At 36.2% G+C, this 13,972-nt stretch overlaps 2 protein-coding genes across 8 annotated transcripts; both read right to left on the minus strand.

Moving 5' to 3' along the window:
- Positions 1-1,329: 1,329 nt before the first annotated feature.
- On the minus strand, positions 1,330-4,042 carry LOC136232400 (calmodulin-binding receptor-like cytoplasmic kinase 1). 2 transcript variants are annotated; one of them, XM_066021543.1, is made up of 6 exons: positions 3,349-4,042; positions 2,814-3,058; positions 2,575-2,743; positions 2,314-2,403; positions 1,916-2,214; positions 1,330-1,840 (listed from the first exon to the last, which is right to left on the minus strand). In XM_066021543.1, the coding sequence occupies exons 1-6, from the start codon at positions 3,560-3,562 to the stop codon at positions 1,514-1,516; spliced, it is 1,344 nt and encodes a 447-aa protein (XP_065877615.1). In that variant the 5' UTR covers positions 3,563-4,042; the 3' UTR covers positions 1,330-1,513. The 2 variants fall into 2 exon arrangements, with proteins under 2 accessions (XP_065877615.1, XP_065877613.1); XM_066021541.1 differs by having other exon boundaries at positions 1,330-2,214.
- A 135-nt stretch (positions 4,043-4,177) lies between these two features.
- Positions 4,178-7,968, minus strand: LOC136232399 (probable anion transporter 4, chloroplastic). 6 transcript variants are annotated; one of them, XM_066021539.1, is made up of 9 exons: positions 7,408-7,968; positions 7,029-7,255; positions 6,499-6,865; positions 6,267-6,311; positions 5,987-6,133; positions 5,595-5,732; positions 5,471-5,504; positions 5,022-5,201; positions 4,178-4,579 (listed from the first exon to the last, which is right to left on the minus strand). In XM_066021539.1, the coding sequence occupies exons 1-8, from the start codon at positions 7,858-7,860 to the stop codon at positions 5,029-5,031; spliced, it is 1,584 nt and encodes a 527-aa protein (XP_065877611.1). In that variant the 5' UTR covers positions 7,861-7,968; the 3' UTR covers positions 4,178-4,579; positions 5,022-5,028. The 6 variants fall into 6 exon arrangements, with proteins under 6 accessions (XP_065877611.1, XP_065877610.1, XP_065877609.1 ...); XM_066021538.1 differs by having other exon boundaries at positions 4,178-4,767; XM_066021537.1 differs by having other exon boundaries at positions 4,178-4,827.
- Positions 7,969-13,972: the final 6,004 nt, after the last annotated feature.

Below are 13,972 nucleotides of genomic sequence, written 5' to 3' on the forward strand. Positions count from 1 at the left end.
TTCCGGAAGCGAAGTAAGAGTATATAGTTAATAATAGAAAGCTCAATATATCGAATTTGAAAAAAAAAAAAAATCAGGGACTACCTAGTAGTGTTTCCAGTTTCCTTTGAATTATAATGCAAGATCAAAGATGGAAAAAAAAAAAAACCAGGCACCTTTAGTAGTGTTTCCATTTTCCTTTCAATTTTAATGCAAGATCAAAGACGAAGTACCAAATTAGGTTAAAAAGTAAAAGTCAAAACATATAGGCCCTGTTTGGTAAAGAGCGTTTTGAGATAAAAAGAGCGGTTTTGACCAATTTTAGAGGTTTGACCACCAAAACCGGTGATTGGAGTGTTTGGTGGAGAGAGGTTGGGGAGAGAGTTTTGAGATGAAAACGCTAATTTAGAAAAAGCTCTTAAAATGAGCTTTTTCAATTAGCGTTTTGGAATATTAAAATTAATGGACTTCTTTAACCCTAATAGATAGACTCTCTCTTCTACTGCGCCAAAATTAATGCCCTTATTCGTCTTTTTGCACAAACCGCTATTATCAATCAGCTAATTTTTACCAAACAGGTCTACACAAACAGCTAGTCAAATCAGCTAATGTAATCAGCTAACAGCTAACAGCTAATTCCCAAACAGGGCCATAATCCACATATTTTAAGATAAGTACACTTATGACTCCTCAACTTTGCACTTACTTTCATTATTTTTTTATGCTTCAAAACTGAACATTATAACTCTTGAATTTTACATTTTACTAACATAATAACCTTTTTTAACGTGATCACATAATGACTCTTTTTAACATTGACCACGTCAAAATGACCAACGAGTCTCAAAATAATAATAAAAAAATCTAAAGAATTAAGGTTGGTTAGAACAATATTTCCCATGAAACTACGGTTTTTTATTTTCCAAATCAGAATTTTTAAACATTTCTATCTAAACAACTATTTTCTTTCTACTAACCAAATAATACCTAAATGACCTTAAAATCTAAAAATTCAAAAATTAAAGTTGTTCAAAATATCATTTCTACAAGGGTTACCTGTTATTGGAATGATCACGTTATAAGAAACCATTATGTTAGTAATTCGAGTGATCATATTGATCAACTTTATAAGAAACCACTGTATGTTAGTAAAGTGTAAAGTTCAAAAGCCATAACGTCGGTCTTGAATTTCAGGGGCATAACGTAAAATAAGTGCAAAGTTCAGGAGCCATGGGTGTAATTTACCCCATATTTTTATTTCTAAAATTAAACCATTTGAAAATCCTCTCGAATCAGGATAGTTTGATGTTAGTCTCCTCTACGTGCGATATATTTCTTACAAAAAAAAAATTTGATAATCCACAAATTGTTTGATGTTTGTCTATAAAACGTGTATACAAGTATTGGAAACTCACCTTTCTAACATATCCGAGTCACACTCCATTTCCAATATTGCAATCCGGACTGGGCCGATACAACCAAAGAACACAAAAAGGAAAAAAGAATCTAAAAAGTCATACCAAAATTCACATAATTATGCAGAAATGAATTTATAGTTTTCACCATCTTGAATCCCAAAGGTTTGTTCTCTGCTCTTCTTTGCATTTCTGTGAGGAAAATTTGCAGATTGGTGTGGAGCAGAGGCAAAGGAAGAAGAGAGGGTTATATCTTTAAAGTCTTTTCTAATTTTCCAAAGCACTTCAGCACATTCCTTCATGGAAGGTCTTGATTGCCTATGAGAAGAAAGGCATCTACTAGCTAATTCAAGGACTTTATCTACTACCATGTTTGATGATGGACTTCTCCTTAGCATTGGATCCATTGCTACTATGGCTTCCTTTTCTTTTAACTTCTGAATTGCCTGCATATATATCTCCATGTTCTCATTCATCTTTTCTTGAAATAATGTGTTTAAGAGAATATTTGAATAACTTACCCATCTTGTTGTTACCCTTTCCTTTAGTGGTCTTTTTTGGTCAATAGGGGGTCTTCCAGTCACTATTTCAACAAGCAATACACCAAAAGAATAGACATCACTTTTTTCAGTGAGTGTATATGTTCTCAGATATTCAGGATCCAAGTACCCAGTTGTTCCTTTGATCATAGTTGAAATGTGAGTAACACCAGGATCTTCTGTGCTCAATCTTGCAAACCCAAAATCCGCTACTTTGGCTCGGAGTTTTTCTGTTATTAGAATGTTTGATGCTTTTATATCTCTGTGGATTATTGGTGGATCTGGCATTTGTATGGGCATAAGAATTTTCAGATTCGATAATCCACATTACCATCTCTAGTCATACATCATCAATTTGTTTGGTGCCACATATATCATACCTGAGTACATATGAAGATAGGCTATTGCATGAGCAACATCGATTGCAACATCTAAACGTTGAGCAATCTCCAGTCCATTCCCCCGTGTCCCTGCATTGCGGAATGATCAGTCTAAATCTAAATCATGTTGGTCGTACATTAAGCTGAAGCATCTACACAACTGGATGGAAGAATTCAAGTCATATGATCCACAGCTCCATTAAAATTGTGAGCTACAACAGCATATATTCGAGTTTGATAAATAGTCTTTAGTTCACTTACCGTCTAGATGTTCTCGAAGATTTCCATTGCCAACATATTCGAGAACAATTATACGCTCATCTCCATGCTCAACATATCCATGTAATCTCACCAAATTCAAATGCTCAATCTTAGACAAAGCAAGTACTTCATTCTTGAACTCCATTGACAAAAGCTTGTCATAATCATTCTGCCAGAGTTAGAATGTTATATGGATTGATCACACTCTCTTTTCGTGTCAAAGGTTACAGTCATTGTACCTTTTTAGCACGCTTCACAGCAACAAGAGATCCATCCATGAGTTTCCCTTTGTATACTGTTCCAAAACCCCCTTCTCCAATCTTATTTGTTGAGGAGAAATTTGCAGTTGCCTTAAATATCTCTTCAATAGAGCAAGTGAGCGTGCCAACCGGTCCACTTCTATTGCTGGAAGAGCTATAGGAATTAGAAAACTTGAAACTTGATGAACTTTTGCTACTGTTTCCTGTTGAAACGTCATTTGAAACTGCAGCCTATGAAGAAAATTAGTTTCTGAAAGAAGAGACTGTTAATGGATGGCGCAGCTCCCTTCTAACTGATATGAAGCAATCATAATGCAATATGATTTATGCTAATCTATTATCTATGATGCTAAACTTGATCAAGTTTTTCCAATTGCTACTAAAAGGAGAATAAGTGTTCATATCAAGTGAAGAGATTTTCTTTCTACAGGAAAAGAAGTCATTGGCATATGCAATTATTGCATAATACTTCTTGAATGAAGAAAAGAAGAAAATTTAAGATAGTAAAACTTACAGGAAATTCCAACTTTCTTGTCACTCTTGCTCGAGCGAGTCACAGTTCCAGAAGGCTTTTTTTCCCAGAAACTGAATATTTTGAAAGCTCCAGCTAGTTTTCTGATATAGTTTATGAAAGGATGAGATTGAGATCTTCCACGGTGCTTGCTTTTTTTGTAAGTGCTAGTTTTGTGGCATGGCTGCAGGTTATAAGTGCTCGGTGTTTCCCTCATTTGCAGAATTGGAATATGTCTCTTTGCTCAATCTTGTAAGAAACTGAATTTCTTGGGGTTACCTTGTCTCTTTCTTATTCAATGTTTCTAAGACTAATTCAAGCATTGTATTTATCTACTTGTCTAGAAGGAACCATAAGTCAACAAACCAAAATTTAGTATTCCATTAACCAAGTCAATAGCGTATTAATTGATGAATAAATAATAAATAATAATAATAATAATAATCTAGCTGCTTATGAAGTTCCCAACTTGGAAAGGCTCCAACAAAGCTTTATAGAATAGCTTTTTACAAGCAATTTCAACTGATCATTAAAACGAAGTTGGGAATTGCAGATCGGATTACAACATTTTTCTCTCCATACATTTGAACTGTAAAATGAATCAGAATGAAGATTTGGGCGCATTATGCATTTCATTCCATAACATTCCCCCTACTTGCTAAAACCAACCATATTGCAGAACATCGTAAGCTCTTTAATGTTCTACAAAGCAATCCATTAATCCCTACTTGTCTACACCTTGCTTAGCAGAATTGTTGATTTAATGAGTAGAATCAGCCAAAAGAGGGATACAGAACTAACAATACTATATGGTGCAAGATTGAGAAAGCTATTGGAGCTGAAAGATTGCATATATCATTCCATTCAAGCTAACAGATACAGATAAAAAGGAAGACGGTAATTAGAACATGGTAAAAAGTATATCACACTCTGCAAGATGATTGCTCTTTTTTTTTTTTTTTGAGTTCTGAGCCCAGACATGTCGTAAACACGTGTTTGATGATTCTTGAGGGACTACAAAGAAAAAACCACTGTACATTCTTTCATATAGAACATGCTAGAAGAAATATAAGAATGAAAAAGACTACATGTTAATCTCCTTCAGTGCCAAGATGACAATTCCTACTGCTCATCTTCTAGACCATCTTGAAGAAGAACATTACTGCTTTACTTGAAACTCTCCAAACTCTATACAATTCAGTCAGGTTTATGGAGCCAAAACCTATTCAGGTAACTGTTCAGAAAAAATTCAAACATAGCCCATCAGTAAACCAGAAGAAAGAAACAGACTGATGAATATGCTACAACAACAATGGCCATCAATAGTCAATTGAACATTCTGCCGCAATCGAGTTCTATTTTCTTCGGTACATTGGAAGCTCTTAAGCAGGAGGGGGCTGTCAAGCAGTCTTCATCTCCAACCTTCAGCACTATAAACAACCAATAAGCCAGTATGTACTTCAAATTGATTTCTCCATGGTTCTATAAATAGTACATACACAAAATTCAATAATTCCAGAAGTTTAAATCCTTCTAAAATACTGCTCAAATACCAACTTCTCATTTACAATAACAGCACTCTGCAATAGCTGAATGTAAATCAGATAAAGAAACTGCAAATTCATTGGAATCATGAGAATAAGTTATTCAACAGAAGGTAAGTTGCTTATACTGACCATTTTATCAAAAATTGACCCTTTCTCCAGTAGAAAAGATGAGGTAGAACAGAGCAGAGAGAAAATATAAGAGCGACGTGAGCAACAAAAATCCTTGAAATGAACCAACCAGTTCCACAAAGAAGCCAGCTCCAACTGTTCCCACAATGGCTGCTAAAGTTCCAGCAGTATTTGAGATTCCTAAAAGAAAGTGGAGTCAAAATTAAAACCTAAAAATGAAACTTCAATTGTTCAAGAGACTATCTACTTTCTCACCAGCTTCTTAGACCTATTTTGCCTTATATATCTTGTCTACTGCCCCCTCCACAACAACCTACCCTATTCCTCCCGCCCATAGGATGTTTTCCTTATTCCTAAATTTTTCCAACTAAGTAGCAAATGCAAACAGATCACAAAATACAGAAGCATTAAATTGAACTGAGATGTCGAAATATTATATTCAGTAGTACCATGCAATACACCAGAATACTGTGGAGCAATCTCCTGGAAATGGAAAAGTGAAAAAATGTCAACTAACATGAAAAAAAAAATCCTCAGAACATATAGCGATCATGGCATTCTTAGTATACAAACCTGAAAGTTCACAAGAAAACCAGAGTGACTAAAAGCTTTCAATGCACAAGCTAATGTAAGCCAAGCAGATGCAACAGATGGGCTTTTAGCACCAGTCAAGCCAATAAGAGCAACCCCAGGACCGATAAAACCAATTGACTGCAATTTAACAGAAAGTCAATATTTTAGATAAGCACAAAAAGATCAAGCTAACGAAAATAAGGGGAAATGGGATAAAATAATGTACAGTCTAAAGGATCTATTATCAATTTCTAGATCTGTATAATTGTAAACTGCATTTCAATTACTCATGCTTGGACTGAAACATATGGAGAGTGCACCAAGAACGAGAACCAAGTTTCTGCACATTCAAAATTAAAGACGTGCACAGTGATCATGTGAAGAAAAGGCACCTGCATGATCTTGCGAGTCACAGTGATACTTGTACCACTTCGAATCAACTTGTCTGAGCACATGCCACCAACATATCCCATAAATGCCATCACACTCCATGGAACAGCACTAAACCAAGCTGCACGCTTGAGGTCAACATGAAATATCTGCATTGCGAGTCCTCCATTTTAACCCAAAAGAATACATCTTACACTGAATTTGTAGCCAAAAAACAAAAATACAGAAAGAATGCAGAATGATATGCAGAGTAAGATCAGGTAGTTTAGAATTTAGCCTTACCGAGTTAAAGTAGATGGGCATCCAGGTGAGAATAACAAAAAAACCCTGCAGATATTTTTTTAACTTTGAATTAGTATTGGAAAAAAGCTATACTGGAGTAGTAGGTAATCATATTCAGACTTCTGTATGCTAGAAACTAGCTCTAGCACCACCACAAACAGCCACTTAAAGAAGTATATCAAGAAATCAAAACACATTCAAGAATAAAAATCAAAGGGAGTTCAGGCAGTACCCAGCTATGCATGGAATTGGCGACAATTAACGACCATGTTGGCATTTTGGACAGCAAGCGTCCGAAAGGCGGAATTATTGTGGTTGTCTTCGGTTTATTCTCCCAAGGAAAAGATGTAAGCTTCTTGTTTAGTATATACTCCAATTCAAATCTAGATATTTGGGAACTTCGATCAGGAGAGCTTGATATGGCAGATAACCAAACCAAAACCCACAGGAATCCAGATAATCCAAAAATAACAAATGGCCCAAAAATACCACCCCTTGACATGAGAATTGGGGATAGTGTGAGTCCTATGGCACATCCAAGCTGAAATCCAGCCATGGCAATTGCAACGGCCCTGGCACGTTCTGTCGATGGATACCATCTAAAAGAAAAAGGTCATATAGTTTCTTCAACATTTTAGCTTCACCAATCAGCAATTTCTAACTAGAAAACAGGAATTCTTGAGTTGAGAGGTGCAAAATGCATATAATCGTTGTACCAGCCATTATCAGACAGGAGTTTTAAGTACTAGAGGCACTCAATACCTTGCTACCATGTTGTTCATGCAAGGAAGAGCCACACCTTCTGCAATGCCAAGTAAAGCTCGCATGGCCATTAGAGCCCATATTGAAGTTTCCGCAGCAAAGGGAGTAAGAAAGGTAGCTAAAGACCACAAGGCAACACCCCATCCCATGACCACCTTACCACCATAATAATCCACCAAAGTGCCTCCAGCAATTGGTGAAATTAGGTATCCCCAGAGGAACGAAGACTGCCACAAGTATCTAGCAATCAATCAGGGACACAGGTGATAAAATTGCAGGAAAATCGCAACAGCATATGTGAAATTATTTAATAGCATGCCTAACGCAAATATATTACTAAAATGAATTCAAATTACGTAAATCTATTAAAGAAGACAACCTGAACGATACCGGAGAAGGAACGGCTCCATCCATTAGCAAGAGACAGAGGTACAATCGCCACTGACATCACCACCCGATCAGCATTACAGAGCGAGAGTGCCAGAGCAAGCATGGCTACCACTTTAACCCTCTCCGACGTTATAAACTCCCTGAAGCTCGGCGTCTGAAGCTCAGTATCTTCTCGTAAAGGATCAAACTCAGTGCCATCCGACGAAACCCTAACTCGCGAAAAGGAAACAGAGCGGGACCGGACCGACCCATGCCTCAGCAGAACTTGAAAACAATTAGGTGGAAAAGCAAAGTTTCGGAAGCAATTCTGGCTCCGTGATTCGGCGAAACGAGACGGAAGTAGAAGTTTGAAAGTTTTAGTTTGAACCGTATTCCGATTATGTGAAAACGGAAAAGAATTAAAACTCCTGTACAGGCGATCGAGAGAGAACGAAGAGTTCATTTTCTTTTTCGGTAATCCTTGGTCACCGGAGACGGAAATGAGCCGCCAGAGATATAAATTTCGTTTATTTTTATGCAGATTATTGGTACTTTTAAGTTTGGAGATACTCATTAGAGGGTAAAATACGCCAATATTAGCTTTACCTTATTTTACATTTTGATACCTAAATTATATTTTATCACAAAAAATATACTTCAAATAAGAATAGTTGGACATTTAAAAATGACCTATCAACACTTATTTAACCAATTTTACAAAAAAAAAAAAAAAAGTCTCACCCCAAAGCCAGTTAACCTAAAAAACAAGAATGCTCTTTAATATATTCCCTATAAAAAACAACAAAATTTACATCTCAATTCTCTCACTCCTTTCAATCACATAACAACACTTACCGGTGCAATCTATGTTGATGCAGCAGTTTGACTTGAGCCTTAAATGAATACAGTTAATTACATTAGCACATTACCTTATGCAAAAAAAAAATATAAATTACATACAGCTTACATCTGTCATCTAACGCACTATTTGCGGAACAACAGTTGGTATTGAAGCATTTGTTCGTGTACTTTGTGTTTGGGTAGTTCTCCTCCCCTCTGACTAAATACAGTGAAAAAAATAATATCAATTTTAATTTCAACAAACTAATTAAGCAATGCAATTAAAATAAACATACATGCGAAGCATATACAGAGATACTCATTAGAGGGTAAAATACGCCAATAATACATTAACTTTACCTTATTTTACACTTTGATACCTAAATTATATTTTATCACAAAAAATATACTTCAAATAAGAATAGTTGGACATTTAAAAATGACCGATTAACACTTATTTGACCAATTTTACAAAAAAAAAAGTCTCACCCCAAAGCCAGTTAACCTAAAAAGACAAGAATGCCCTTTAATATATTCCCTAGAAAAAAAACAACAAAATTTACATCTCAATTCTCTCCCTCATTTCAATCACATAACAACCAATCTATGTTGGTGCAGCAGTTTGACTTGAGCCTTAAATGAATACAGTTAATTACATTAGCACATGACCCTTATGCAACAAAAAAATATAAATTACATACAACTTACATCTGTCATCTAACGCACTATTTGCGGAGCAACAGTTGGTATTGAAGCATTTGTTCGTGTACTTTGTATTTGGGTAGTTCTTCTCCCCTTTGACTAAATACAGTGAAAAAAATAATATCAATTTTAATTTCAACAAACTAAATTAAGCAATGCAATTGAAATAAACATACATGCGAAGCAGTTGACGTTGTGGTTTGAACCTTATATGTCCCCTTGTTGTGAGAAGTATATCCACATTTGCTACAACTAATTTTAATTAATCCCCTTATACTTAATTTTTCCCCTTGCGGTAACCACTTACAATTCTTCATGCTCCTTTCTTCTTACCTTCTTTTTTCTATCTCTTTTTGTTCTTACTGGGGAGGGAGGCACAGTAGGCACATGCATATCAACTTCAAGCTATTAATCCATGTCATGTATGTTCAATAAAGTAGCTATAAATTTCAAATATGTCTCCACGGAGTAAAAATCACTAAGGTAATCTTTAGCACTCTAATTTTGCCCAATAATAGATGAAATGACATAACAACATGGGATGTCAGTCAGTTGCCACCTGATACTTGTAAATTCATAGGATTCCATATTGACATCATATTGTTCTACTAATTCTTTAACTTTTACCTTTGGCCCCCCCAGAAAAAACAGCTTCAAAATGTTTTGCAAAAGCCTTGTTTATCTCTAGCTTCTTAATGATTTTAGGGCACCATTTCTTCTTGTACTTCTTTATTATACCTGACTCCGCCTTCAATCTTTTCATCAGCCTTGACTTTATCATTTCATACATTGTAATAAGATCTTTATCTCTTGCATCCAATATATACTTATTGAAACACTCACAAATATTGTTGAGCAGTATGCCATATTGACTCATTTCCGAGAAACAAGTCCTAGCCCAATGCTGGTTGGGCCTCTATCTCAACCATTCCCTTGCTTCAGGTGACCTTTCTTCAATTTTATTCAACCACTCCTTTAATTTTTTTCAAATAAGGTGTCATGGTTGCATTCCAAAAAAGGTCCTTTAACTCTTTTACTTTGAACTTGGTTTTAAAGTTTGTGTACATGTGTCTTACATATAGTCTATGTTCATCATCAAGGAATATCATTTCAACAACTCAATTAAACCTTGTAAACACAGTTATCACAAAATAGTTCAATAATAATTATCATAAAGAAGTTCAATAACAGTAATTACAAGCAGGTAAATAACAATTATCACAAACGGTTTAAGATAGTAATTATAAGCAGTTCAATAACATACTTTTTGTCTATCAGACATGAATGTCCATTATTGGCTATGTTGGATTTCCAAGTCATCTGATAAGAGCTCTAAAAACCATGTTCATGTCTTTTTGCTTTCAGTTTCTACCATCGATATACAATTAGAAATATGCAATAGTTGAGGTTTATACCAACTTCAGACAGCAGTTGACCATAATATAGCCGCCTTCAACCAGCATCCATCTAATGATATAAACTTTCTACATATAGCATTAAATGCAGATTTCAATGCATTTAAATAGATGTACATGCCCCTGGATCTTTCATCCTTCCATCTATCTTTGATTATGCCGTCAAGATTGGATCTCAAAATCTCAGCCATGTATCTACAATGTACAAACAATGAGTTAATTTTCCAGATAAAATAAAAAAACCCAACATAAACAATATGGATACAATAGCATACTAACATGTAATCATTGTCATATTAGCCTTATTCTTTCTATTCATTATCACATGCTCTTCATTCCCATCAAAATGTGCATTCCCATTATTAATCTCCTTTATCACCACACCAAGGTTGTAAAAGACGTTAGCCAATAATTGGACGGACATGCCCCTTATTGATTAATCAGGATTAATCAGATTTGTATTTTTTATTAAATAAAGTATTATAGAAATACAATTATATATGAATTAAGGTAGTTTACCTGTTATGATTGGTCCTAATCAAGGCAGTTTTATCCCAGGAAGGCAAATGGTTGATAATATTTGTATTGCTCAAGAGGTTGTGCACTCTATGCGTATGAGGAAAGGGAAGCGTGGCTTAGTGGCGCTCAAATTGGATTATGATCGTCTTGACTGGAACTTCATCACTGATACGTTATCATTAGCGAATTTCCCGAGGAGTTGGATTCATATTATTCATTCTTGTATCTCTTCCTCTTCGTTGCAGGTCCTGTTGAATGGAGATATCTCGGATTCCTTCCGGCCGTCCCGTGGTGTCCACCAAGGAGACCCATTATCACCGTACCTCTTTGTGCTCACTATGGAGAGACTCACCCATTTGATCCAGGATGCCATTCAGGATTAGCGCCTTAATCCCGTTAAAATTGGTAGACATTGTCCTCCATTGACTCATCTCTTTTTCGCTGATGATGTGCTAATTTGGAGGGAGATGTTGCACAAGTTCAAATTATGATGGATATTATTGAGAATTTTTGTCAAGCTTCTGGTCATAAAGTTAATATTCAAAATCTCGTATGCTCTGCTCTAAGAACATGTCTTCTTCTCTATGTAACACCCTTAGTTCCATCACTGGTATCCGTGCGACTAGCTCTCTTGGGAATTATCTAGGTGATCCTCTCTTTAGTGGTCGGGTTTCTAAAGCTTCTGGTCATAAAGTTAATATTCAAAAATCTCGTATGCTCTGCTCTAAGAACATGTCTTCTTCTCTATGTAACACCCTTAGTTGCATCACTGGTATCCCTGTGACTAGCTCTCTTGGGAATTATCTAGGTGATCCTCTCTTCAGTGGTCGGGTTTCTAAAGCTACCTTTCATAAAACTATCGATTCAATGAGCAATAAGTTATCTGCGTGGAAGGTTTCTTCTCTATCACTTGCGGGTTGTATGACTCTTATCCAATCGGTCATTAGTTCTACTTCTAATCATGTTATGCAGTCCTTCTTTCTTCCTAATCCCGTCCTAAAGGAGCTTGACAAACTTAATCGACGTTTTTTATGGGGTGGTACTAATAATAATCGAAAGGTTCATCCTATTCCTTGGAGTGATGTCTATCGGCCTAAAGATGAAGGCGGAGCTGGTATCAGAAAAGCTAAAGATAATAATAAAGCTCTTCTTATGAAGCTTGTTTGGCGTATGTGGAAAGAGCCTGATGCTTTGTGGGTACGAGTCCTTCTTGGTAAATATAGGAAAGACGAGGTGTTTGGAGGGACTGGTCGTGTTAAAAATTGTTCCTTCCTTTAGAAGAGCTTCTAGTCTGTATTCCAGGAATTTTGCAGTGGGGTTAAATGGAATGTTGGAAATGGGACTGATGTGAGGTTCTAGAGTGATGTTTGGGTGAACAATGTTAAACTGATTGATGTAGCTAATCCAAAACCGCATGCTTCTGCTCTTGGTTTGAGGGTGGCGAACTATGTCAATTGTAATGGAGATTGGGACTAGGATATGATTGAACTGTTTCTTAATATGGATTGGCTTTTGAGGATTCGTAGTGTTAAACTTAGCCTAGATGGGGCTGATTCTAACGTTCGCATCTGGGGTGGTTCTAATTCTGGGCGATTTACTTACAAATTGGCATATGACCTTGTTCGTGAACCTATGGTAGGTGTTGTTTCGGGTCATTGGAAAAAAAATCTGGGCCTTAAGAATTCCGCAAAGATTGCGCAGTTTCGCTTGGCTGACTGCTCACCATAAGCTTTTAACAAACCAAGAGAGATTTCATAGACACCTGGTTTCTACGGAACTTTGCTCTCGTTGAATGCTTGGTTATGAGAATATAACTAACACGCTCCGTGACTTTCAGTAAATTAGGGATGTTTGGCGATACTTTGTTCCGACGCGTCTGATGTCTGTCTTCGTTGCAAAACCGGATCTAGATTGGTTTTCTTGGTGTCTCTGGGATAAGGAGCTAAACTCGATTAATAATTGGCAAATTACTTTTATCACTTTCTGCTGGCTTTTGTGGCGGTGGCGTAATTAGTTTGTGTTTGATAAAAAAGAGAAAATCCCCTCTAATTTTTTTTATTGGTAATCCATTCGACTGCTAATGATTTTCAAGCAGCATGGAATAACTCGGGGGAAGGCAGTTGTGGGTCTTCTCGTGTTGAGGCTAATGTTCACTGGGTGAGACCTCCTGTGGAGTGGCTCAAACTTAATACCGATGGCTCGAGGATGAGTGACGGATCCATTTCGGCTGGCGAGGTCATTCGTGACTGTCATGGGGATTGGGTGGCTGGTTTTGGTCAGAAGATTGGTAATGGGTCCTCCTATGATGTGGAGCTTTGGGGGCTCTTCGCTGGTATCTCTCTTGCTTCAAATAAGGGCTACCGTTTGATTGAGATTGAATCAGATAATTCTAAGATTGTGGATGCTCTTGATGGAGATGGTGTTGCTGGTTGCATTGGTCGAAATCTCTTGAAAGGTATTAAGCATCTTATCAGGAATTTTGAGGATGTTCGGGTTCGTCATGTTTTCCGACAGCAGAATCGGGTTGTTGGTTTTTTGGCTGGTATGACTCATGATTTTGACTTCGGAGTCTCTGTTCTTTCTTTCCCGCCACATGAGGTTCGAAAGATGCTGTTAGATGACCTTTTGGGTGTTAGCTTTCCGAGGATGATTATGCCTTAGTCTTTTTTGTGTGTTTTCTTTTCATGTTTACCAAAAAAAAAATATATATGAATTATACTATGTAAAAATAATAATATAAAATATTTAGGATAGAAAAACATATATTTTTTAATATTATTTACATTAATATCCTTAAAAAATAACAAATAGATCAATAAAATAACATTTATAACAAAATATGTCAAAATAAAATAAAATTAATATTCTTAAAAATACATTTGATAGTTTTAAGGTTTTTTTTAGTTTTTATTATTTAATATTTTATTTAAAATTAAAAAATTGACAAAAAGTTTAAGGGCCAATTTTTTCAAAAGGACCGCTTATAACCGCCTAGACCCGTCTAGGACCACCTGAGAATGCCTATGAGGCTAAAAATCGGTCAACCGATTTATACCGCCCGACTAGATGAAATCGGAACGGTGTTCTAAAATCCCCGTC

Source organism: Euphorbia lathyris, chromosome 6 (assembly GCF_963576675.1).
Source record: "Euphorbia lathyris chromosome 6, ddEupLath1.1, whole genome shotgun sequence".
Lineage (NCBI taxonomy): Eukaryota > Viridiplantae > Streptophyta > Magnoliopsida > Malpighiales > Euphorbiaceae > Euphorbia > Euphorbia lathyris.